This window comes from Rana temporaria, chromosome 2 (assembly GCF_905171775.1).
Source record: "Rana temporaria chromosome 2, aRanTem1.1, whole genome shotgun sequence".
In the NCBI taxonomy this organism is placed as follows: Eukaryota; Metazoa; Chordata; class Amphibia; order Anura; family Ranidae; genus Rana; species Rana temporaria.
The window spans coordinates 101,089,340-101,114,967 of NC_053490.1; the positions used below are offsets into that span (position 1 = coordinate 101,089,340).

Below are 25,628 nucleotides of genomic sequence, written 5' to 3' on the forward strand. Positions count from 1 at the left end.
GCAAAAAACTTGTGAAATACACAGTGAAACAAATATATAAAGAAATATAGTCCCAATAATAGAAAAATAATCTTTCATAAAAATGTCTTTGATATGTGAAGTGAAAAAAAGTCCAAAGCATGCAGCATGAATGTATTCAATCTTCAAGGTGTTTGATTGACAAACGGCTGTGACAGATGGATAGAGTAAAGAATCACCACCAATGCAAAACACTTTTTATTTTCTATTGTAAAATATCACGAATATTCTGAGCCAATCAGAGTGCTCCTTCCGCATTTGCCGAATATTCGCAATTATTTTGTATTGTAAAATATCACGAATATTCTGAGCCAATCAGAGTGCTCCTTCCGCTGTTGTCGAAATTTCGCAATTATTTTCGCATTCGCAATAGCGAAATTTCGCAAAAATTTCATTTCGATAAAATATCACGAATATTCGAATTTAGCGAATATTTCTCGAATATTCGGCTATATATTCGTGATATATCGCGAAATCGAATATGGCGTATTCTGCTCAACACTACCTATAACGCTATAATTTTGCGCAAACCAATCAATATATGCTTATTGAGATTTTTTTACCAAAAATATGTAGGAGAAGACATATCAGTCTAAACTATGGAAAACATATTTTTTTTTTTAAACTGGGGATATTTATTATAGCAAAAAAAACTAAATATTGTGTTTTTTTCAAAATGTTCTTTTTTTGTTTCAAGCTCTCCCTCCTGAATAATTCCAGGCCACATGCCCTCAACATGGGGGGTGGGTGCTTTGGGGCTGGGGCGGCTCTCATGTTGATGGAGACTAGGGCCTCTAGAAAAAATAAAAAGTTAAAGAAACCACAAGAAACAGTTTTTGACAAATCCTTTATTAAAATAAATAAATAAATAGTGTCCCTTGATGTAAATCCATCATCGATCACAACGCCCACTGGACTCGAAAAAAGAAAAAAAAATGCTCCACCTCCTGGGAGGCCTCCCGCTGTCTGCCCATTCTGCGCTTTGACAGTTCTTATATAGGCAAGGGGCGGGGCCACCCAAATACATCACCCGATGGCACCGCCCCCTTCTGGGTCTGGCAGGTTTTGTGATTGATGATGGATGTACATTGAGCAACACTTTTTATTTTTTAATAAAGGACTTGTCAAAAACTGTTTCTTTATTACTTTTTGAAACTTTTTTGGTGAATAGGTAGCGGTACGATGTACTCGATGCCCATTCACAAAAGGGGTTAAAGGGGGTTTTCAGATTCCGATAAGCCCCCCGCCCACAGACTCTGACAATCACAGCCCAGGGTTGTCGGGAAGAGGACCTTGTCCCCATCAACATGGGGGCAAGGTGCTTTGGGGCAGGGGGGCTCACCCACCCCCCCATGTTGAGTGGATGCGGCTTGATATGGTTCAGGGAGGGGGGCGCTCGCTTACTTTATATGTGATTCAAAGAGATATAGAAGGAACTCAGCTCCCTCCGGTGGCCAATTATTTGATAGCCACATTCTATTTAGTTTTGCACTGATACCACAAGGAATGTTGGGAAACGAAGTATAGGGAGAAAGAGACTCCATTGCCCTGGTCAGTCTATAGACTACACTACCCAGAGAGCAACTGTGCAATCCCAGAATCCTTTGCACTCTGCACAGCCTGCTGGGGGAGGTAGTTTAAGGAGGAGGACGTGTTTGGCGTGCTCTCTCGGGACCGCCTCTTCAACCCAGGAGGATGCCTGTGTGAGGTGTCTCTCCAGAAATCTAGGCCAGAGTCTTGAGGCCTATTCATGCCTGTGCGGATCGCCATCAGACGGAGAGAGGATTCCTGACGGAGTGATCAGACGGTGTTTCAGTGCAACGGTGACCCGTTGGGGACCGGAGACTGAAGGTGTCGGAAGGATCATGGGTCAGAGTTTGCAGGCAGAGCAATCTGGAAGCATAAGGCCTAACTTGGTCGGGTGAGACAGGCACCTGTCCTAACATACTGACTGTATTGCAGGAGGGTGGATCGTTAGACTTGCTGGTACAGTTTGTTTACTTGGTTCATCTCATCAGTTGTTTGTTCCCGTTTGGATTACAAATTAACCATAGTGCACCAATGCATGCAACTAAAACACGTGTGAACAGTTAAGAACGATCATCTAAACGTTTGGTCTGATCAACCAAACTACCTTAGTAAAGTATAGTATTTAAAGACTTCCGGATAGATAAAATAGACTATTGATATTTATTTATTTACTCTTTAATTAAGTGATTGATTATACTGATCTGAACAGGATTGTCATCAGAGAGAACTGTGTGAGGCCTGGCTGAGGGGTGCTTCGGTGCGAACATCTTGCTGAAGGAATCTCTTCGCCCTGCACTTACACAGATCCTCATAATTATAACTTAACCTGCGTTTAATTGTTAATAATATTTCTGACTCTTGCAGGGCCCTGTAAGCAGTCCACTAGTGTCTTACCTTTGTTCCTTTGCTTTTACGCTTACCCAGTAAAGTTCCATTGGTTAAGTTCCATCTGTGTGTAGTCCATCTGTCTTACTGGAGGACCAGTGCAACACAAGGTAACAATTTGTCTACACATTTGTTGTGGTGTGATAAAATATTGTGTTCCCCAACAACCATTGGGGTCCACAATCCTTACTGACACCAGTTGTGCCAAGGGAGGGTTTGAGCCAGTTTCAGGGGTTGAAAGCCAGAGTGTAGACCCAAATCAAACCAGCAGCTCCTTCGGGGGTAGTGCTACACGTGGGGGCTCGTCCAGGATTTCTACAGCTCTGCAATCAACTGCCCCTAGACTAAACCCTTGCCAACACCACAATGGATCCTGTTGCTGCCACCAAATGGTGCAGGGAGGAGTACGCCTCCCCTGACGCCTGTTTAGTGATCGAGATAAAAGGGGAAGCTTGGACAGAAGAGAAATTAACTCCAGTCCTGAGAGTACTGTCCCAAAATAAGAAGCCATGGGTGATTGATGTGAAAACAAACATAAGGGTCCCACACACTTTGTGTGAGTGGAAAAAAAGGAATCCCTGATCATTTCAAGGGTTCTCGTGTGAGAACAGCTGATCAGACAGAGTTTTTCCTGATATGTCCAGACTTATCAGGAGGAGGTCCTACATCCACTAGTCCAACTGCCCTGAGTTCAAGTGTGGTCAGTCAAAGCCAGGGACCAAAACCCTCACCACTAACAACCATTAGTCCTGAACTAATTGCTGTCCTTGGTGAAATTATCGCCAAATGCAAGAAGGACCCTTCAGACTATGTGATGGCTGAATACCGGAAGCTCAGAATCTTCTCAGGAAGACAGCCAGTGCCTTCAGCTGAAGATGGGTTCGAAGAGTGGTTAAACTGCGCCACTCAGGCTTTGGAGGAATGGGAGATCCCTGAGCCGCAGAAGAAACAAAGGGTCACAGAGAGCTTGAGGGGCCCTGCCTTAGAGATTATACGCAACCTAAAGCTCAGTAAAAAGGATTGTACTGCACAAGACTACCTGAGCGCCCTTCAAGATGTATATGGCCGTGCTGAGAAAGTTACTGAACTCCTCTATCAATTGGAGCACTAGTACCAGAAAGAAGGAGAGGAAATGTCGGAGTTCATAAGACGTTTGTACAGGATCATACATCAGATTCTGCTGAAGAAAGGAATGGATACTCAAAAGATTGATGAGGCCCGGACATGGCAAGTTTTACGGGGAGCCCAACCCCTATACCCCATTTCCCTTGTACTGTGAACCCGGTAGGGTGGAGGTGTCCTAGAGTATCGTGATTTAATCCGACTGGTAAGGGAAGAAGAAGTCATGCTGGACAATAAAAGGAGCACCCAGAAGTCCGAACCCACTGCTAGAGTCAGAGCCATCGGTACGGACGAGAGTGACACCCAGGTGGAACTTTTGAAGGCTCAGGTGTCTCAGTTGATAGAAATGGTGTCCGCCCTGACAAGTCAGACAACTGTGCTACCCAACAGAGACTTGGCACCGGAACCACCTATTTCCTCTTTCTGAAGCAGTCCGCCTACCTCCCATGTCAGACCCACAGGTGACCCCCTCAGCCTCCCAAGGGTCATGGCCAGTTAACAGATCCCAGTCATCTCCTCAAGATAAGGAGGATGAATACTCAGATGAAGAAGAAGGGATGGAATCAGATTGGCTGTGGCTGTCTGAAAACCAAGAGGCCACCGGCCCTTCTCTATTTTCTCCTGGGATGACCGACAAGGGGGCCCTCCGGCCAGAGGCTCCCGAGTTTGTGCCCCGTGATATGCTCTCTGAGGACTTGGAAGAAGAACCGTATTCCCTGTCAAAAGAGGACCCAGAAGAGACTTCATATCTTTCCAAAGAAGTTCCAGAAGAGGAAGAAGTCCCAGGAGAAGGCGTTCCGGAAGAAGAAGCAGATGTCTCAGAGGAAGAAGAAAATCCGGAAGAAGAAGCAGAAGCTCCAGAAGAAGTTCCGGGAAAGGAAGCAGATGCCTCAGAGGAAGAAGAAGAAGAAGCTCCAGAAGAAGTAATTGCTTCAGAAGGAGTGGAACTTTGCGTGCCTGAACAAGGTGAAAAAGAAAGAAGGGTCATCCACCCTCCTAAAAAACTGACTTATATCCAACTGGGTGAATGCTCTGAAGAGGCGGTATTCACTTCCAGAAGGACCGTTGATATGTCTGGTCCACCCACTGTAAATTTAGTGGAGGGCAACCCTGACTCACCCCCTGGCACATCTGGTAGGGACGTACCAATTCAGGTGGCCTGTGGACAGAACAACCCCCCTTCCTGTGACAACTGGTGGGAGGTTCCTCTGTGTTATGATATGAGTTGCCTGAGTTTGGGCTCCTCTTATGAAAATGCAAATTGTTTACTGTCATGTATGCATTAACCTAAGTTTCTCAGCGTGTATCAAGAAAGCATGTACCAGGTTATGAACTGCTACTATCTTTGGAGGACCAAAGATTTTTGAGTGGGGGGAGTGTGTAGCAAGGCATCACTTTATATGTGATTCAAAGACTACCATTTGGAGATATAGAAGGAACTCAGTTCCCTCAGGTGGCCAATTATTAGATAGCCACATTCTATTTAGTTTTGCACTGATACAGCAAGGAATGTTGGGAAATGAAGTACAGGGAGAAAGAGACTCCATTGTCCAGGTCAGTCTATAGACTACACTACCCAGAGAGCTACTGTGCAATCCCAGAATGCTTTGCACTCTGCACAGCCTGCTGGGGGAGGTAGTTTAAGGAGGAGGACGTGTTTGGCGTGCTCTCTCGGGACCGCCTCTTCAACCCAGGAGGACACCTGTGTGAGGTGTCTCTCCGGAAATCTAGGCCAGAGTCGTGAGGCCTATTCACGCCTGTGTGGATTGCCATCAGATGTAGAGAGGATTCCTGATGGAGTGATCGGACCGTGTTCCAGTGCAACGGTGACCCGTTGGGGACCGGAGACTGAAGGTGCCAGAAGGATCGTGGGTCAGAGTTTGCAGGCGGAGCAATCTGGAAGCATAAGGCCTAACTTGGTCGGTTGAGACGGGAACATGCCCTAACATACTGACTGTATTGCAGGAGGGTGGATCGTTAGACTTGCTGGTGCAGTTTGATTACCTAATTCATCTCCTCAGTTGTTTGTTCCCCGTTTGGATTACAAATTAACCATAGTGCACCAATGCATGCAACTAAAACACGTGTGAACAGTTAAGAACGATCATATAAACGTTTGGTCTGATCAACCAAACTACCTTAGTGAAGTATAGTATTTAAAGACTTCCGGATAGGTAAAATAGACTATTGATATTTATTTATTTACTCTTTAACCACTTGCCGACCTCCTCATGTAGATATACATCAGCAGAATGGCACGGACAGGCACATGCACGTACCTGTACATCCTCTGCTTGACGTGGGTGGGGGGTCCGATCGGGACCCCCCCCCGCTACATGCGGCGGTCGGTAAGCCTCGGGGAGCGATCCGGGACGACGGCGCGGCTATTCGTTTATAGCCGCTCCGTCGCGATCGCTCCCCGGACTTCCCCGTGCTTCACTATGGCGGCGCATCGATCGAGTGATCCCCTTTATAGGGGAGACTCGATCGATGACGTCATTCCTACAGCCACACCCCCCTACAGTAGTAAACACACACTAAGTGAACACTAAATGTTACAGCGCCCCCTGTGTTTAACTCCCAAACTGCAACTGTCATTTTCACAATAAAGAATGCAATTTAAATGCATTTTTTGCTGTGAAAATGACAATGGTCCCAAAAATGTGTCAAAATTGTCCGAAGTGTCCGCCATAATGTCGCAGTCACGAAAAAAATCGCGGATCGCCGCCATTAGTAGTAAAAAAAAAAAAGAAAAAGATGCAATAAAACTATCCCCTATTTTGTAAACGCTATAATTTTTGCGCAAACCAACCGATAAACGATTATTGCGAATTTTTTTACCAAAAATATGTAGAAGAATACGCATCGGCCTAAACTGAGGGAAAAAAAATGTATATATGTTTTTGGGGGATATTTATTATAGCAAAAAGTAAAAAATATTGATTTTTTTTCAAAATTGTCGCTCTATTTTTGTTTATAGTGCAAAAAATAAAAACCGCAGAGGTGATCAATTACCACCAAAAGAAAGCTCTATTTGTGGGGAAAAAAGGACGCCAATTTTGTTTGGGAGCCACGTCGCACGACCGCGCAATTGTCTGTTAAAGCGACGCAGTCCCGAACTGTAAAAACCCCTTGGGTCTTTAGGCAGCATATTGGTCCGGGGCTTAAGTGGTTAATTAAGTTATTGATTATGCTGATCTGTATAGCATTGTCATCAGAGAGAACTGTGTGAGGCCTGGCTGAGGGGTGCTTCAGTGTGAACATCTTGCCGAAGGAATCTCTTCACTGTGCACTTAAACAGATCCTCATAATTATAACTTAACCAGCGTTTAATTGTTAATAATATTTCTGACTCTTACAGGGCCCTGTAAGCAGTCCACTATTGTCTTACCTTTGTTCCTTTGCTTTTACGCTTACCCAGTAAAGTTCCATTGGTTAAGTTCCATCTGTGGAGGACCAGTGCAACACAAGGTAACAATTTGTCTACACATTTGTTGTGGTGTGATAAAATATTATGTTCCCCAACAACCATTGGGGTCCACAATCCTTACTGATAGCAGTGGTGGCAAGGGAGGGTTCGAGCCAGTTTCAGGGGTTGAAAGCCAGAGTGTAGACCCAAATCAGACCAGCAGCTCCTTCGGGGGTAGTGCTACATGTGGAATGGAAATTGGGTGCAATAATTTTGTGCTTGGTGCATTATAAACTGTTTTATTATAGTTTTTTTTGTATATATAAAGAAAATAAGGGTGCAGCTAAATGTTTTTTTGCTGCTGCCAGAAAAAAAAAGGAGAAGCAGCGCTGACGCGGAGGAGGAATGCCTGAAATGAAGAATGGAGGAAAAGCAATTATTATTATTTATTTATTTATTTTTCCAAAAAGATTTTATTGGAATTTTTCACAAGATATACAGAAAAATAACGAAAACTGGTGAGGTATGGGCACTCTCATCCCTCCTCCTCTCCTTCTTGTCTGTAGTTGGAGCAGCCGCCATCGCTTTGCAAAAGTACTTTCCCTAAGGGGGGAAAAAAACAGGATGTACTTTTGCACCGGACGGGCGTATTTATAGGCTTGGCGTATCCCAGGAAGTTGGGTCGACGTACTTGTGAGCATGCGCTCAGGGGAGCGATCATACGTCCACTTCACTGCGCATTCTCCGTTCAGTATACGCCGGGCATATATCACTACTCCACGTTCCGACCATCATTTGCATAAGGTCACACCCACTTACACTTACGCTGGCTTACGCCGACGAAATTAAGTTATCCCGGCGCAACGTTAGGAGCAAGTGCTTTGTGAATACTGTACTTGCCTCTCTGAGTTACGTCGGCATATGAGATGTGCTACGCCGGTATAAAGATGCGCCAATCTACCTGAATCTACCCGATAGTATGAAACTTCATTGTATGTCCCGCATACCATAAGGTCAGATAGCTAACCAGGAAAATATATGATAGTATGGACTCCTCAAGAGTAATATCAAGAGGGTGTATACAATAGAGTAGTAGCAGAAAGAAATATAGTATAGATATGACTTCTACCTGTGGTCTTGAATGTGCATCAGACTAGTCCACTCGGTGCTTGCAGCAGCATAAGGCTAGACGCACTGGCATCTGCCTTATATGTATTGCTGAGTAAAAAACACCTCCCTGACTGCTGATTGAAACAGGGGGTCAAACGGAGGAGGTGCCTAAAATTAGGCATGTGGGCAGAATGTCTTCTTCCATAAAGTTCCTGGCACTACCACAATATATCACCTTTACCCTCAGCATCTTTATCAAGGCAGTGGTCATCTTGGAGGTGTGTTTGGGGTCGTTATTATGTTGGAATACTGCCCTGTGGCCCAGTCTCCCAAGGGAGGGGATCATGCTCTGCTTCAGTATGTCACAGAAGGCATTCATGGTTCCCTCAAAAAACTGTAGCTCCCTAGTGAAAGCAGCACTCATGCAGCCCCAGACCATGACACTACCACCACCCTGCTTGACTGTAGGAAAGACACACTTGTCTTTGTACTCCTCACCTGGTTGCCGCCACACATGCTTGACACCATCTGAACCAAATAAGTGTATCTTTGGTCTCATCAGACCACAGGACATGGTTCCAATAATCCATGTCCATAGTCTGCTTTTCTTCAGCTTCCTTCTGGGATGACAGCCATGCAGAACAATTTGATGCAGTGTGCAGCGTATGGTCTGAGTACTGACTGGCTGACCCACCACCCCTTCAACCTCTGCAACCTTTTTCCAAAAAAATACCTCTGGATATGACGCTGAACATGTCCACTCAACTTCTTTGGTCAACCATGGTGAGGCCGGTTCTGAGTGGAACCTGTCCTGTTAAACCACTGCATGGTCATGGCCCCTTCAGCAATGCCATCCAGTGCCCACCATCGATGCCCATCGGTGCCCACCAGTGATGCCAATCAGTGGCCATAAGTGATGCCTTTTAGTGCACATCAGTGATGTCTCTCAGTGCCTCCTCATCAGTGCCACCTATTATTATTATTCAGGATTTATATAGTGCAAACAATTTACACAGAGCTTTACAACTTGAGGGTAGACAGTACAAATACAATACACATTAATACAGTAGGAATCAGAGGGCCCTGCTCCTTAGAGCTTACGATCTAAGAGGGAGGGGTCAAGGGAAACAAGAGGTAATAACTGTGGGGGGTGTGCTGATGGAGAAAACAAATGTACAGCTGTTAGGTTAAGGCAAGCATGGGATGAGGTGACAAGGGAGTTAGAGAGCAGAAGGTCATGAGAGGAGCGAAGAGAATGATTAGGTTGGTATTTTGAGACTATGTTAGTGATGTAGCCTATCAGTGCTGTCTATCAGTGCCCATCAGTGCCGCCTATTAGTGCACATCAGTGCTGCCTATCAGTGCCTATAAAGCCTGCCCATCAGTGCCACCTATCATTGCCCATCAGTGTCGCCAATCAGTGCCCATCAGTGCTGCATATCAGTGCTGCATTTTAGTGCCTCCTCATCAGTGCCACTTCATCTGTGCACATCAGTAATGGAGAAAACTCCCTTATTTACAAAATGTTATAACAGATAGAAAGAAAAAAAAAAAATTTTCAAAATGTTTTGTCTTTTTACATTTGTTTAGCAAAACCCAGTAGTGAATAAATACCACCAAAAGAAAGCTCTATCTCAAAAAATGGTAATAACTTGGTACAGCGTGGCATGACCAGGCAATTGTCATTCAAAGTGCGACATTGCAGAAAATTGGCCTAGACAGGAAGTTGGTGAACGTGCCCAGTATTAAAGTGATTAAAGGAACTGGACATTTGTAATGTTCAATGTTAAACATTATTAAAACCACTGCTCCCTATATACAGTATTTTTATTCATTTGACAATCCCTTGCTTATTAGCCTTAAACATGGTTAGAATGTAAAAGTTGATTTTATAGATTAGGCTCCCTTTGACCTCAGTGGGGTTCAGGTTAACATTCAGAACTAATGAGCTGTTCGGTGAACGTCCCATGAACTGAATCCTGATGCTGTGTGTCAGCTCATCCTTAATTCTGATGGTACATTTCTGTCTAACAGAGTAAATATATGGTACAAAGTAGTCATCATCACATTTCCAGATAAGTTTAAACTAGTTTGGATACACTACTTTACAACATAATTTGAAGGTATTGCTCAGATTTATGTGTGCTGCCTTGCTTGTAAAAGCTCTTTTAATATTATAAATCATTACCTTTCTTCACTTTACAAAGAGAATAATATAATCTCAAAATTAATTGCCTCGAGGAAAACTTTCTAGCACATGCAACCATGTGAATGTTCTTCCATTATGACAATGCTGAGAATTTCTCTTCAGAAATGAATAAATGGATGGATTTGTCAGAATCATCCTCCTATGGAGGATTTAGTTAAAAAGTTTTTGTGGAGAAATGCTACTGTACACTAATACTAAATTGTAATGATGAACTCACACTAAGGCCTTGTACACACGACCGGTTTGTGTGTACGAGGCTTTCAGGTTTCTCGTCTGGAAATCTGGCCAGAATGTCAACGAGAAAAACAGAGAACCTGTTTCCAGACGAGAAAACCGAGAGTGTGTATACTTACCTGTTGCTGTGGAAACCCGCGCATGCTCAAAATGACTTTGACGCATGCGCGGTAACTTCTACGGCATAGGTAGGGTGAAGCAAGATGGCGGCGACGGCATCGAATGTAATGAGCGCATGCTCGTCGTACGCAATGACGTCACCGCGTTCTTGCCTTTCAAGAGAACCGCGGTTCTTTTGAAATGTCAGCGTGTACACTCGGGCGGCAAGAGATTCTTGCCAAGAACCTCATCGGGAAAAACATTTTTTTTCCTGACGAGATTCTTGCCCGTGTGTACGAGGCCTTAAAGTGGAAGCAAACCCATCCATTTACCAGTTTCCAAAAAGTTAAATTTCCGGCAAGTGCCGGAATTGTAACACTCCCATTGGTTTTGCTCTCAACCAAACTGTCAAACCACCCAATGGCTGGTGTCATAACTGATCACATGTGCAGAATCATGGCAGTTGTAGATTAAACAGATGAAAAGATGGCAGCTTCCTTGGCCAAAAACGATAGGAGGGTTTACTTACACTTTAAAAGGAGAAAAGAATGTCTTGTTGCATATGTAGAACACTAGGGGGCAGATCCACGTACCTGCGCATAATCTTCCGCTGGGCACAGCGTATCTAAGATACACTACGCCGCCGTAACTTATTTGTTTTTTTTTCGAATCCTCAAAGAATTTGCGCCGTAAGTTACGGCGGTGTAGTGTATCTTTGGCGGCGTAAGGGCGCGGGATTCAAATGGATGTAATGGGGGCGTGTTTTATGTAAATACGTTGTGACCCGACATAAACAACATTTTTTTTAAACTGCGCATGCGGCGTACGTGGGGGTATCCCAGTGCGCATGCTCGAAATTAACCCGGAACAAGCCAATGCTTCCGACGGTGACGTCATTCTACACAAATCCCTATTCGCGAACGACTTACGCAAACGAGATAAAAATTTCAAATTTCTATGCGGGAAGGACGGCCATACTTAACATTGAGTATCGCCTCATAACAGCAGCTTTAACTATACGCCGGAAAAAGCCGAACGCAAACGACGTAAAAAAATGCGCCGGCCATTAGTACGTTCGTGGATCGCCGTAACTAGCTAATTTGCATACTTGACGCGGAATTCGACGAAAACGCCACCTAGCCGAAAAATTGCAGCTTAGATCCGACGGCGTACTAAGACGTACGCCTGTCGGATCTAGCCGAGATGCCGTTGTATCTTGTTTTGAGGATACAAAACAAAGATACGACGCGCAAACTTTGAAATTACGCGGCGTATCAAGAGATACGCCGGCATAATACCTTTGTGGATCTGCCCCTAGATCTTTTGGCTATTTTTCTGCATGTTCTGGGCAAATGAGATCTGATATGGAATACAAGTATTTTTTTTTTGTCCCTCTCTGTGAAGCTTGTAGAAAAACTCTTGGGAATTAGATAGCTGTGTTTTACAAACTGTGAACTGGAGGACCTGGTTTTGTATATATTGTAATTGCTGGTGGGGAAGTCAATCTTTGCTTGTTGCACATAGAATTCCATAATATGCTATGATCATTTCATTTCTACTCTTATGTATGAATGGCAGGGGTGATGTTAGGATTGTGAGGGACATGGGGCACCCTTGGGCATTGACAGGGGATTAATGATGAATTTTGGGTGTGGTCACATTTAGCTAACAGTGGATGGGGCTTAAGGATGCATAGATAAAAAGAACAAAAGCTTGCTTGCACAATAAATGGCACACAATCATTTTACCCACATAATATGTATTTTACCACAAGTAACAGTCTAACTGACACATCTAAATCTCAGCACATTTTCAAAAATAATATTTTTTTTTTTTATGGTATATGCTTCCTGCACACAGAATATACAGCTAACAATTTGTTTGAACCTACCTTAACGAAGGACTACAATAAAATAGCTGGGGACTACGTAAAGTAGACGTTCAACCATAATCTAACTAACTCTAAATCTATCTAGCCCGGCAAATGATGTCATACAGCCTGCAGGAGAGGAGGAGGGGTTTTCTCAGCTAAGGCAGATGGATTCCAGGAAGTAAATGCTACATGAAACATATGCCCTTACTCAAGATGGTCACCCCCAAAAATGTTAGGGGGTATTTTCAAAGTGTTTTCTCAGCACGAAAAAAATAATGCATGGAGACATGGATGGATGGGTGAGTGAGTTTGCTTTAAATATTACAAATTTATGAAATAGCATTTTTTGTTTGTGGTGCTCATATGCTCAGATGTAGTTCTACTTTAGGCCTTTTATTTGAGCTTAGCAGGTTCATTCTAAAGGGCATTTTGAAATAGTTTTGTTGCAAGTTGTGAAATTTTTCTGTAACCTTAAATTAATCTTGCTTGGCTAGAAAACCCCATTAAAATGTTGCTATCAGGCCAAATGATTAGCAACACCGCTGCATACTATATCATTTTGGTCCAGTTTCTATTTACACCCCTCTGGATCCTGCCAGCTTTACAATCCTGCATAGGCAGGATCCAAGGGTGTATTTTAAAACTTCATTCTATTTGAGGTTAACCACTGTCATCAGATAGGTTTCCCCCCTTTCCATGTATGGCATGTATGGTATCCCAAATACCTCATTATCACACTTATCCCTTCAGGGTCTGCCACTGCTACATCTAACTGGAAATGTAAACTAGAATAAGACAATATCACTGTTTTACTAATCGAATGAATAGAGTATTTTGAGTTTATTCGCACTATTATATTTGTAGGAGTTGTTACTATTTGAGGTTAACCACTCTCATCAGATAGGTTTCCCCCCTTTCCATGTATGGCATGTATGGTATCCCAAATACCTCATTATTACACTTATCCCTTCAGGGTCTGCCACTGCTACATCTAACTGGAAATGTAAAATAGAATAAGACAATATCACTGTTTTACTAATCGAATGAATAGAGTATTTTGAGTTTATTCGCACTATTATATTTGTAGGAGTTGTTACTATTTGAGGTTAACCACTGTCATCAGATAGGTTTCCCCCCTTTCCATGTATGGCATGTATGGTATCCCAAATACCTCATTATTACACTTATCCCTTCAGGGTCTGCCACTGCTACATCTAACTGGAAATGTAAAACAGAATAAGACAATATCACTGTTTTACCAATCAAATGAATAGAGTATTTTGAGTTTATACACAATATTATATTTGTAGGAGTTGTTATTGTTGGGCGGCATGGCATGAAGTTGCATGGTTTCCTCTTGCTATAGTAATCTCTTTGCTCTTAAAGTTATTCATATAATTTCCATTTGTCCATTTGTTATCAATCAAAAAAACATAATTTGAATAGATTCACTACAAAATCGGAAACACATTTTGCTCTATAGGGTTGATTTACTAAAACTGGAGAGTGCAAAATCTGGTGCATCTGTGCATGAAAACCAATCAGCTTCTAACTTCAGCTTGTTCAGTTAAAGGGGTAGTAAAGGTACGTTTTTTTTTCACCTTAATGCATTCTATGCATTAAGGTGAAAAAACATCTTAGCATTAGAGCCCCCCGTTTAATTACCTGACCCTTTAAAAGTTCTGCTCGTGAATGCGCAGGCTTCTCGTTCGGCTTCTCTACTTATTCATTGATTGAAAGCAACGCAGCCATTGGCTCGCGCTGCTGTCAATCATATCCAATGACGTGGCGTGCTGGGGGGCGGGGCCAAGTGATACAGTGAGCGGCTATAGCCGCCGGCTGTATCACGGGAGCGCGCCCACAAGAACTTTCCACCATGCGAGAGAGCTCTCATGAAGGTGGAAAGTTCTTGCGGGGGGAGCCGAGACAGCCGCCGAGGGACCCCAGAAGACCAGGTTCGGGGGCCACTCTGTGCAAAATGAGCTGCACAGTGGAGGTAAGTATAACATGTTTGTTATTTTTTTATTTCTTTTTAGTGATCCTTTAAGCTTTGACAAAAAGAAAAAAAAAACACTGGAAGCGGATTGGTTTCTATACAGGACTGCACCAGATTTTGCACTCTCCAGTCTTAGTAAATTAACCCCTAGATGTCATGAAGTTCAACTTTAATATTATATATATATATATATATATATATATATATATATATATATATATATATATATTCATAAGTATTGTTGTGTACCGCTATCTGCTCTTTAGTATTTGTGTATAATAGTGGAAGGTTCCACTATGAATATTCAAGATGCTACTCATGTTTCCCACTTATTTACAATAGTGTCGTAAAAGAAGTAAAACAATGGGAGCAACAATGTTTTTAAAATGATTGCAGTTTATTGCAGAAAAAAATAAGACATTGTAAAAGTATACAACAAAGATAAGCGACAGTTAAATTGCACATTTTGTAATAAAGAAACATGTCTGACCCCAAATATCAGGTTGTAGATGATCAGATAGGTAAGAGTGGACAATGATCTAGAGTATCCTACTGTTTGTTTCTTTAATTTCCTTTTGGGTGAGACAGTAACTCAATAAGGTTTTTATAGTGTTTATGGACACCAATGGTTAAGGGAGATTCATGAAAACAATATTGGGGATGGGGGATAATCTTTTATTATAAAATAAAAAAAGAAAACCACAGATGAATAAACCTCAATACTGTAAAATCCTCAACTCTAGAACATGAATAGCACTGTTATGGCCACAGGTATTTCAAGTGTTATTAGGGCATGATGGTATTATATTACAGATGGCATCGATAATGACATTTTAATGCCTCCGGGAACTTGTGGAGGTCTTTGAGACAATTTTTACACTTGAGCTGCCGCCACTTCCAGAGCCAAAATTAGCCAGGTTTGAACTGCCAGAACTGAAGTTTCCTCCGCCATAGTTTCCTCCTACACCGCCGCCATAGCCATGGCTACCACTTCCTCCTCCAGTTGCATATCCACTTCCACTTCCACCTCCGAATCCATAGCCGCTTCCACCTCCACTTCCAAATCCACTTCCTCCTCCACTTCCACCTCCGAAACCGCTTCCACTTCCACCTCCGAAACCGCTTCCACTTCCACCGCCCATAGCGTATCCGCCACCGCTGCCATAGGATGAGCTTACAACAGCTATAAGATGAAAGTTACATGATAGTTAGCCTAAGTTGTTACAAATACTACATATGGAAATATCTCTAAGTATGAATCGGCAACATAGACTTACAGATGTTCACAGGTCCAACACCGTCTCCTGACAGCCTGTAAAAAATAAAGGAAAATACATATTTTAATTCCATTCCAAAAGGTGTCTGTGATCAATATATCATTTTTGAGCCTTTACTATCTTCTTTTTAACATATTGGTTCAGAATTCTGCATAAGGACTTGACAATCAGTTCCCAGTGGTTGGCAAGAAAAATTGTCCTCTACAGTACATGTTCCAGTTTTGTGCCAGTATGACCATTATAACTGTATCATGTGTAGGCATTGTAGTACTTTGGTTTGCATTATTATTGCTTGATAAACTGACATACTGACTTGAGTAATCAATACTGATTACCCTGTAGACATGTGCAGAATGAAAACATTTGTTTAGTTATTTACATACATTTGTTTCGTTCAATTTGTTTAACCCATTTAATTTGTTTTCGGAATTTGTTTTGTTTATACGATTCAAATCAATTCAAATTTTCGGAATTCATTTCAAATAGTTTTCGAATTTGAATAGTTTTCCAATAGCCAAAGATAGAATAGAAAATAAAGGAATGGAATAGAAAAAGAATAGAATAGAAAATAATAAACAGAAAATAAAATAATATAATAGAGTAAAACCGAACAAAATAGAATAGTAGATAAAAGAACAGAATAAAATGGAATAGAATAGAGTAGAAACAAATATATTAAAAAAATATTTAATAAAATAGAAAGAATATAATTATCTTCCGAAATTTGAATAGAAAATAATAGAATAAAAAGAATATAATTAAAAAAACAAGAGAATAGAAAATGTATTTGAATTTAAATAGAATAGAAAAGAATAGATTAGAATAGAAAATAACAGAATAATATAGAAAACAACACAGAATAGAATAGAAAGAATATAACCATCTTCCTATTCTTTTCTATTCTATTCAGAATTAATTGATTCTATTTGAAATTTTGGAAATGGTTATATTCTTTCTATACTATTCTATTTTTTTTAAATTCAATACTTTTTCTATTTTTTTATTCTATTCTATCCCTTTGTATTCAAATTCAAAATATATTCTATTCGAAATTAGAATTTCGGGAGATGGTTATATTCTTTTTATTCTATTCTGTTGTTTTTTTCTATACTATTCTGTTATTTTCTATTCTAATCTATTATTTTCTATTCTATTCAAAATCAAATTGATTCTATTTGAATTTTGGGAAATGGTTATATTCTTTCTATACTATTCTATTGTTTTTCTAATTCTATTATTTTCTATTATATTCTAGTCTATTCTTTTCTTTTTTTTTCTTTTTTATGTATTCGAATTTGAATATATTTGAATTGAAATTCGAACTTCAGAAGATGGTTATATTCTTTTTATTGTATTCAATAATTTTTTTCATTCCATTAATTTCTATTTTATTCTATTCTGTTCTATTTTTTCTATTTTGTTTTGTTTTACTCTATTATATTCTATTCTTCTCTATTATATCCTATTTTTTATATTCTATTCCTTTATTTTCTATTCAATTTTATTCTCTTTGAAAATTGGAAAACTATTTGAATTTGAAAACTATTCAAATTTGAAAACTATTCAAATTCAAAAACTTTTCAAATTTGAAAACTATTCAAATCGATTCAAATTACGTACAAATTTGTCCCCATTATTTCGGATTAGTTGAAATTCGGTACTATTGTAATTCATAAATTCGAATACATCCAAATTTCCGAAAATGGAAAATAACTTCCAAACTTCAATTCAAAACGCAACGAACTGCACATGTCTATTACCTTGATCATTTTTTTTATAAAAGTTGATTCTTTATATCTACCTAAGTTACTGCATGCATTGTTCTACTTTGATTACATTGTAAATTTATCTTTGTGGGATCTTTTCCAAAATACTGAATTTGACCTGATTTTACCTGAGAGTGATTGGACATTTTATGTCTTTACTGTGCATATACTCATATTAGGTCCTAATGTAACAATTCCTGTGATTCTAAAGGTGTGGTCATATCACTTAGATTTAACCTATGTATCATATTTATGAAATGGAACTAGGCCCAATCCTGGTAGCCCTATCACAACCAAATGGACTCACTTGCTGTTGGTAGGTTAGCTCTAAAGTGGATATAAGGGAATAATGTAGGTTGTCAAGCTGTCATGCCAATTATTTGGCTATAAGGCCATCTGAGTTGCTAGCTTTGAAGAGATATGTAATTCTGACAATTTCTCTAAAGTGCATCTACAACATGCTTGTCCGGGTCTGTGACTCAAAAGTGCTTAGACAGACAGTCAGGCAATTTGCATTTTCAGAAGGAGCAGCCCTTCTTTTATTATAAAATTTCTTTAAGGCTGATTGGCCGCAATACTCACCTTGTCCCCAGTGCTATTCTCAGCTCATCCCAGCTTTTCTGCACCATCCAACTCATTTTAGTAAGCCTAGGCTGTCATAGACACAACCCTGATGGGTTGGACTGGCCATTGGGACTACAGGGAGTTTACCGGTGGGCCGATGGCTCAGTGGGCCGGCTTCAGTGACAGCGGACCGCCGCCCCCCCTCTGCCCCTCTGTCTCTCCCTCCCTGCAGCGCTCACCTGGGGGGACAAAGAGGCAGGGGGAGGACCAGAGGAGCAGGGACGACGACAGAGGAGCATGGGGGAGGGGACAAACAGCTGACTCAACAGCTATGGCCTGGGAGTTTCTCACTTCTGCCTAATCTTGTCCCATAAGGGGGGGCACCAAACTGATTTTTTGCCTCGGGTGAAATAATGTCTAGCTTCCCCACTGGTACTGCCTATAAGAGTACCAGTACCAGCCATTCTACTCTAATAAAGTAGAACGGCTAGTGGCTAGTGAAGGGGAAGAGGGGGCTTGGGTTGCCGGGAGGGGGTGCGGGAGTTGTTCGGCCACCATGGGAGAGACCTGTCAAAGTGGGCCAGTCTGGATGAAGTCCAGGGCCAAATTTTTGTCCCAGTCCAGCCCTGCTGATGGTTCTCACCGTGTGAGCCTGAGCTTACGGTACAGAAATGCAGAGAGCAGGGCTGACATTATAACTACAGCTCCACACTCTGCAGCACTGATGACTGCCCAATACTGTCTCAGGGACAAGAGAAAAAAATACCTGACTGGCCTAAAGTCCGCAGGTATGTAGTAATCAAGACTGCAAAAAAAGGGTGTAGGTAGGATGTGCATTTGTGGGCGGATGCAATTATTCCTAGATGGTAGTTTTGCAGTAAGTACATTGAAATTACGTTGTAAATCATGATTTTCTTACCTGCTCTCCTCTCCTTCCAGAAGTTTTCTATAGGTGGCAATTTCAATATCAAGGGCAAGTTTTACATTCATCAGTTCCTGGTAATCTCTCAATTGGCGAGCCATGTCCTGCTTGGCCTTCTGCAGAGCTTCCTCTAGCTCTGTAAGCTTGTTCTTGGCATCCTTTATTGCAAGCTCTCCACGTTCCTCTGCCTCGGCAATTGAAGCCTGTATCTTGGCACACTATTTTAACAATGGAACAGACAAATGATGAATATTTTGCTGAACCACATTTAGGATAAGTATATTTCCTAACACCATATTCAGTAAAACCTTGGTTTGAGAGTAACTTGGTTTAAGAGTGTTTTGCAAGACAAGCAAAATGTTTTAATACATTTTGCCTTGATATACAAGAGATGTCTTCATATAAGATTATCCTCATGTCACAACTGAGTATATAAAAGAAGAGAGGAGCCTCTAAAGCCTCGTACACACGATCAGTCCATCCGATGAGAACGGTCTGAAGGACCGTTGTCATCGGTTAACCGATGAATCTGACTGATGGTCCGTCGCACCCACACACAATCGGTTAAATAACCGATCGTGTGAGAACACGGTGACGTAAAACACACCGACGTGCTGAAAAAAATGAAGTTCAATGCTTCCAAGCATGCGTCGACTTGATTCTGAGCATGCCCGGGTTTTTAACCGATGGTCGTGCCTACTAACGATCGGTTTGGACCTATCGGTTAGGAATCCATTGGTTAAATTTAAAGCAAGTTGGCTTTTTTTTAACCGATGGTTAAATAACCTATGGGGCCCACACACGATCGGTTTTGACTGATGAAAACGGTCCATCAGACCGTTGTCCTCTGGTTAACCTATCATGTGTACGAGGCCTAAAGCCGTGTACACACGGGCCAGAATCTCGTCAGGAAAAAACGTGTTTTTTCCTGACGAGATTCTTGGCAAGAATCTCTTGCCGCCCGAGTGTACAGACACTCCTTTCAAAAGAACCGCGGGTTCTTTTGAAAGGCAAGAACGCGGTGACGTCATTGCGTACGACGAGCGCACATTCGATGCTGTCGCCGCCATCTTGCTGCACCCTACCTATGCCTAGAAAGCTACCGCACATGCGTCAAAGTCTTTTCGCGCATGCGCAGGTTTCCATGTCGATAGGTAAGTATACACACTCTTGGATTTCTCGGCAGGAAAACACTGCTGAGAATCACAACGAGAAAATAGACATGTTCTCTATTTTTCTCGTTGAGTTTTTAGGCAGTTTTGTTGACGAGAAACCTGAAAGCTTCGTACACACGCATGGTATATTCGGCAAGAAAGCTCTGCCAGCAGTTTTCTTGCTGGTTCTTGACGAGTGTAGCAATATGGTTACATTTAATGAAGGTCCAACATTTAGAAACTTATTGCTACACTTAGAGGTGCCTCTCTTCTCTTTTATACCCTGTAAAAAAATGCTTTGATATACAAGTGCTTTGGATTACAAGCTGTTTCTGGAATGAATTATGCTTGCAAACCAATGTTTTACTGTAGTAGTTTGATACTCTTCTGCCAGAGAACTTACTTATTTTATCCAAGTTAGGTTAGGTTTAAATCTTTCTGTAGCCCAAAAAAAACTTTTATAATAGCTATCTTAAATTCCATAATGCATACTTCCTGGCAGATGTTACAATGCAGAGACAATGTAACACTGTAATAATCCTTTGCTTAAGAGACAAAGCATTCATTCCTGACACTTAATTTTAATCCCTGAAGCTATTCCGTTTACCTGTTTCTTCACGTTGTCAATTTCAGAGCGCAGTCTGGTAATGAAACGGTTTAGTTCGGATATTTCAGTTTTTGTGTTCTTCAGATCATCACCATGTCTACCAGCTGAGACCTGGAGCTCTTCATACTGCAGAATAAAAAAAAAAATAAATAAACAAGGTAAATAACTAAGGCCACTATATGCTAGAATGAAATCAGAGCTATAGAAGAATAGACTAGGACTCCAGCATCTAAACCAGACAGGAAAATTGGGTAAATAAATTGGATGGAATACATGTCCTTATATAGTGGCTGCTTGTGAGTGGCATTCTTCTTGCCTTGTTAACCACTTCAATACAGGGCACTTTCACCCCCTTCCTGCCCAAGCCATTTTTCAGCTTTCAGCGCTGTCACACTTTGAATGACAATTGCGTGGTCATTCAACACTGTACCCAAATGAAATGTTTATCACTTTTTCCCCCACAAATAGAGCTATCTTTTGGTGGTATTTAATCGCTTCTGCGGTTTTTATTTGATGCACTATAAACAAAAGAAGTGGGACAAGTTTAAAAAAAACACAATGGGCTAGATTCAGAGAGAGTTACGCCGGCGTATCAATAGATACGCTGTCGTAACTCTGAATCTACGCCGTCGTAAATTTAAGCGTATTCTGGAAACCAGATACGCTTAAATTAGGCTAAGATACGAGCGGCGTAAGTCTCCTACGCCGTAGTATCTTAGGGTGCATATTTACGCTGGCCGCTAGGTGGCGCTTCCGTTGATTTTGGCGTAGAATATGCAAATAAGCTAGATACGCCGATTCAGAAACGTACGTCCGCCCGGCATTTTTTTTTACGTCGTTTACGTTAGGCTTTTTCCGGCGTAAGGTTACTCCTGCTATATGAGGCGTATCCAATGTTAAGTATGGGCGTCGGGACAGCGTCTAATTTTGCGTCGTTTACGTCGTTTGTGTAAGTCGTTCGCGAATAGGGCTGTGCGTAAATTACGTTCACGTCGAAAGCATTGACTATTTGCGACGTGATTAGGAGCATGCAGACTGGGATACGTTCACGGATGGCGCATGCGCCGTTTGTTAGAGACGTAATTTACGTGAGGTCATGTTTCATTTACATAAAACACGCCCACCTCTTCAGATTTTGAATTTGGCGCACTTACGCCGGCAGATTTCCGATATGCCGCCGTAACTTAGGGCGCAGGTTGTTTGTGAATCCAGCCCCAGCCTCACTAAGTTACGGCGGCGTAGCGTATCTGAGATACGCTATGCCCGCACAAACTTACGGCGGGCTATCTGAATTTAGCCCAATATTTTTAACTTTTTGCTATAATAAATATCCCAATTTTTTTTAAAACAATTTTTTTCCCTCAGGTTAGGCCGATATGTATTCTTTTACATATTTTTGGTAAAGAAAAATCACAATAAGCATATATTGATTGGTTGCTCAAAAGTTATAGCGGCTACAATATAGGGGATAGGTTTATAGCATTTTTATTATTTATTTATTTTTTACTAGTAATGGTGGCGATCTGTGATTTTTATCGTGACTTCGATATTGCGGCGGAGACATCGGACACGTTTGATACATTTTTGGGACCATTTACATTTATACAGCGATCCGTGCTATAAAAATGCATTGATTGATGTATAAATATGACTGGCAGGGAAGAGGTTAACACTAGGGGGCAATTAAGGGATTAATGTGTTCCCGAGGGAGTGATTCTCTGTGGGGGGGGTAAACTGACTGGGGGAGGTGAACGATCGGTGTCCCTATGTACAAGGGACACACCATCAGTCTCCTCTCCCTGACAGGATGTGGACCTGTGTGTTTACACACACAGATCCATGGTCCTGCTCAGTTACTGGGCAATCGCGGGTGCCCGGCAGACATCGCGGCATCCGGGCACACGCATCGGGTTCCCAGTGACGCAGCGGTGCGCGCCCCCTAGTGGCTCGGGAAGGCGCGACATCATATGACGTCCGCCCAGAACAAGAGACTCATCGTCCCGCCGTCATATGACGGTGGGCGATGGGCTACTGGTTAAATAAACTTTGTGTACAATAAAGTGGATTTATACAGTGCTTTGGCTATCAGGGCTATTGTATAAATACAAACCTTTCCCATGTCTGGTTGAGTCCATAACTGGTATTTTTATATTCTTAGGTAGTTAAATAAATGTGACTGTCATCAATTTGAAGTTTGTAGGACCAAATTGTTTGAATACAAGTAAGAATATACCTGTGGCCTATATAACAAATTACTTGTAATATAGACACATCCTTGAACAAGATGGCGCAAGTACAATATATTTAAAGAAAAAAAGTAGAGAACCAAAGTATGATGTATTTTTGTATTTCCTATATTTTACATATATACAAATTAGACAAAGAACTTACTTTAGTTTGATACCAGGATTCAGCTTCTTGGCGGCTTCTGTTGGCAATGTCTTCATACTGAGCTTTGACTTCTGCAATGATGCTGTCCAGATTCAAAGCTCTGTTGTTGTCCATGGTCAAAACAACCTGGGTATCTGAGATCTGTCCTTGCATTTGGAGGAGTTCCTAAATACAAATAAAAGTTTGGTTAGTGCGAACTTCTTAGGTGTAAAGTGAAACCTCGATTTACAAACGCTTCTGTTCACGAACGACTTGGTTTGCAAACAGAAGAGTTCACAGAAATTTGCTTTGGTACCCAAACTCTGCTTCGGTTCATGAACATGAGCCACAGCCATCTTCCCTGCTCTGACACGTTCATATTGAGAAGAGCGGTACAAGATGAGAGTCTTAGGCGAACCCGCCCACTCAGATAGGGGTTTATGCACCTGACTAATATGTTTTTGTTTATACAATTGTTACCTCTAATTGGTTCCTGCAACAACTAAAAAATAATGGATTTAAAAATGGATGTAGACCAGTGTTAATTTTAGTTGACTAAATGAATACTATTTTAGTCCACTAACATACGACTAAAATTAAAACAATTGAGATGACTAAAATACGACTAAAACTAAAATACAATTTTGGTCAAAAGACTAAGACTAAAACTAAATTGAATTTTGACTTCAAAATTAACACTGGTTTGTAGTGCATGTTCATAACTCAATACCATAAACAACAACATATTTGATTTTTCACTCCAGCAGTATATAATGAGTTTCGAAATTGTAGAGAAATGTTAACTAATGCAATTCAATGTTTACAATTAAATTACACCCATTAGATTTTAGTCGACTAAACTGTAGGACATTTTAGCCGACTAACGTATACTGGAGATTTAGTCGACTAGATACAACTAAAACTAAAACAATTGCAGAAGACTAAAAGGGGACTAAAACTAAAATGCCATTTTAGTCCTAAGACTAAAACTAAATCAAATTTGCTGCCAAAATGAACACTGATGTAAACTTAAAGTGGTTGTAAACCCTTACAGACCACTTTAACCTACAGGTAAGCCTAGATTAAGGCTTACCTGTAGGTTCAAAAAAATATCTCCTTAACCTACACAGTTAAGGAGATATTTTCTAAAAAAGGGGCACCGATGTCTACGACAATGGGGCAGGCGCACTGAGCGTGTCGTTAGTGAAGGCGATTGTGCTGTCACTAGCGGCTCCTGCGTGCATGCGCGGGAGTGACGTCATTGCTGCTCCAGCCAGTCACAGCGCCGGAGCAGCGATACCCAGAACTCACTCCAGGAAAGATGGTGGCGGTAGAGGAGGTGATCAAGGACCGCTTCGGGGGCTTCGATTTCAGGTAAGTAATTTAGAATGAGCTAGTATGCTATTCATACTAGCTCATTATGCCTTTCTATTGCATGTGTTTTTTTTCCGGATTTGTTTAAGAGGGTTTACTTCCTCTTGAACTGAACTGAAAACTGATGTAAACTGAACTGAACTGAAGATGTATGTGCAAACTGATGTTAACTCATGTAATCTGGATCATCATTTTTTTCTTAGCAGAAAATGTGACTGAATGAAGGATGACGTCCATGTAAAAAGGGGAGTCATCTATCATTCTTAATAGGCAGCAAAAAGTATTATAAAATGCTCTTCTCTCTTGGGCAGCAGAAATATGGCAGGTATTTTCAAGCAGCTGACTGTTGTGGACTTGTTGAGGATGATTTACTCCATAGTGTCTGCAGTGGTCAATTATGTCATGTTTTACAGTAATGTTCTTCCACTGTTTGTTGAGACTATGTAAATCAGGGGTAGACAACAACCTGGGGCCCTCCAGCTGTTGCAGAACTACAAGTCCCATCAGCCAGCCTTGCAATGCCTCGTGGGAAATGTAGTTCCACAACAGCTTGAGGGCCCCAGGTTGCATACCCCTGATGTAAATACTTTGCTACCCAGAGTCTGGGCACAGGTGCACTTTTAAGTACAACTATAGGCATGTGCTATGAAATGAAAAATGTGCCAAATAGAATAGTCAGTCTATCCTGTTTATAGACTATATTATCTAAAAATCAATGTAATTTGCAGCTGAAAAGACTACAACTCCCATTAGTGCATACAACAGGGGTAAGTATGGGACTTTGCACTGTAGCCTTAGTAGGCTGACAACACTAACCATATTTTAGAAGTAGTGGAATAGCATTGTCACCCCATTAAAGAAAGCTTGAGACTCTGCATGTGGCTAACAGAATCAGTAGGTACATTTTGCTGGTGCTATGGAGGGAAAAAAAAAATGCAGTTATGCCGCGTACACACGATCGGGCTTTTGCCTGGCCAAATCACATCGTAATTCTGATGAAATTCCATGGGAAAATATAGAACATGTTCTATACTGTATCTAAAGTATGATGGAATTCATCGGAATTTCCAATTAAAAAACTCAGATGGGGCTACACACGATCGGAAAAT

The 25,628-nt window shown here is 41.3% G+C and overlaps 1 protein-coding gene across 1 annotated transcript in view; it reads right to left on the reverse strand.

The window, feature by feature from the left end:
* Window positions 1-25,628, reverse strand: part of LOC120928227 — a 44,655-nt gene that overhangs the window by 16,971 nt on the left and 2,056 nt on the right. The window contains exons 5-11 of the mRNA XM_040339333.1: window positions 23,167-23,331; window positions 20,776-20,901; window positions 19,012-19,232; window positions 15,763-15,797; window positions 15,322-15,668; window positions 13,661-13,707; window positions 9,987-10,101 (exon numbers count right to left, since the gene is read on the reverse strand). Of these exons, the coding sequence (XP_040195267.1) occupies window positions 9,987-10,101; window positions 13,661-13,707; window positions 15,322-15,668; window positions 15,763-15,797; window positions 19,012-19,232; window positions 20,776-20,901; window positions 23,167-23,331 (1,056 nt within the window). The remainder of the gene's footprint in view (window positions 1-9,986; window positions 10,102-13,660; window positions 13,708-15,321; window positions 15,669-15,762; window positions 15,798-19,011; window positions 19,233-20,775; window positions 20,902-23,166; window positions 23,332-25,628) is intronic.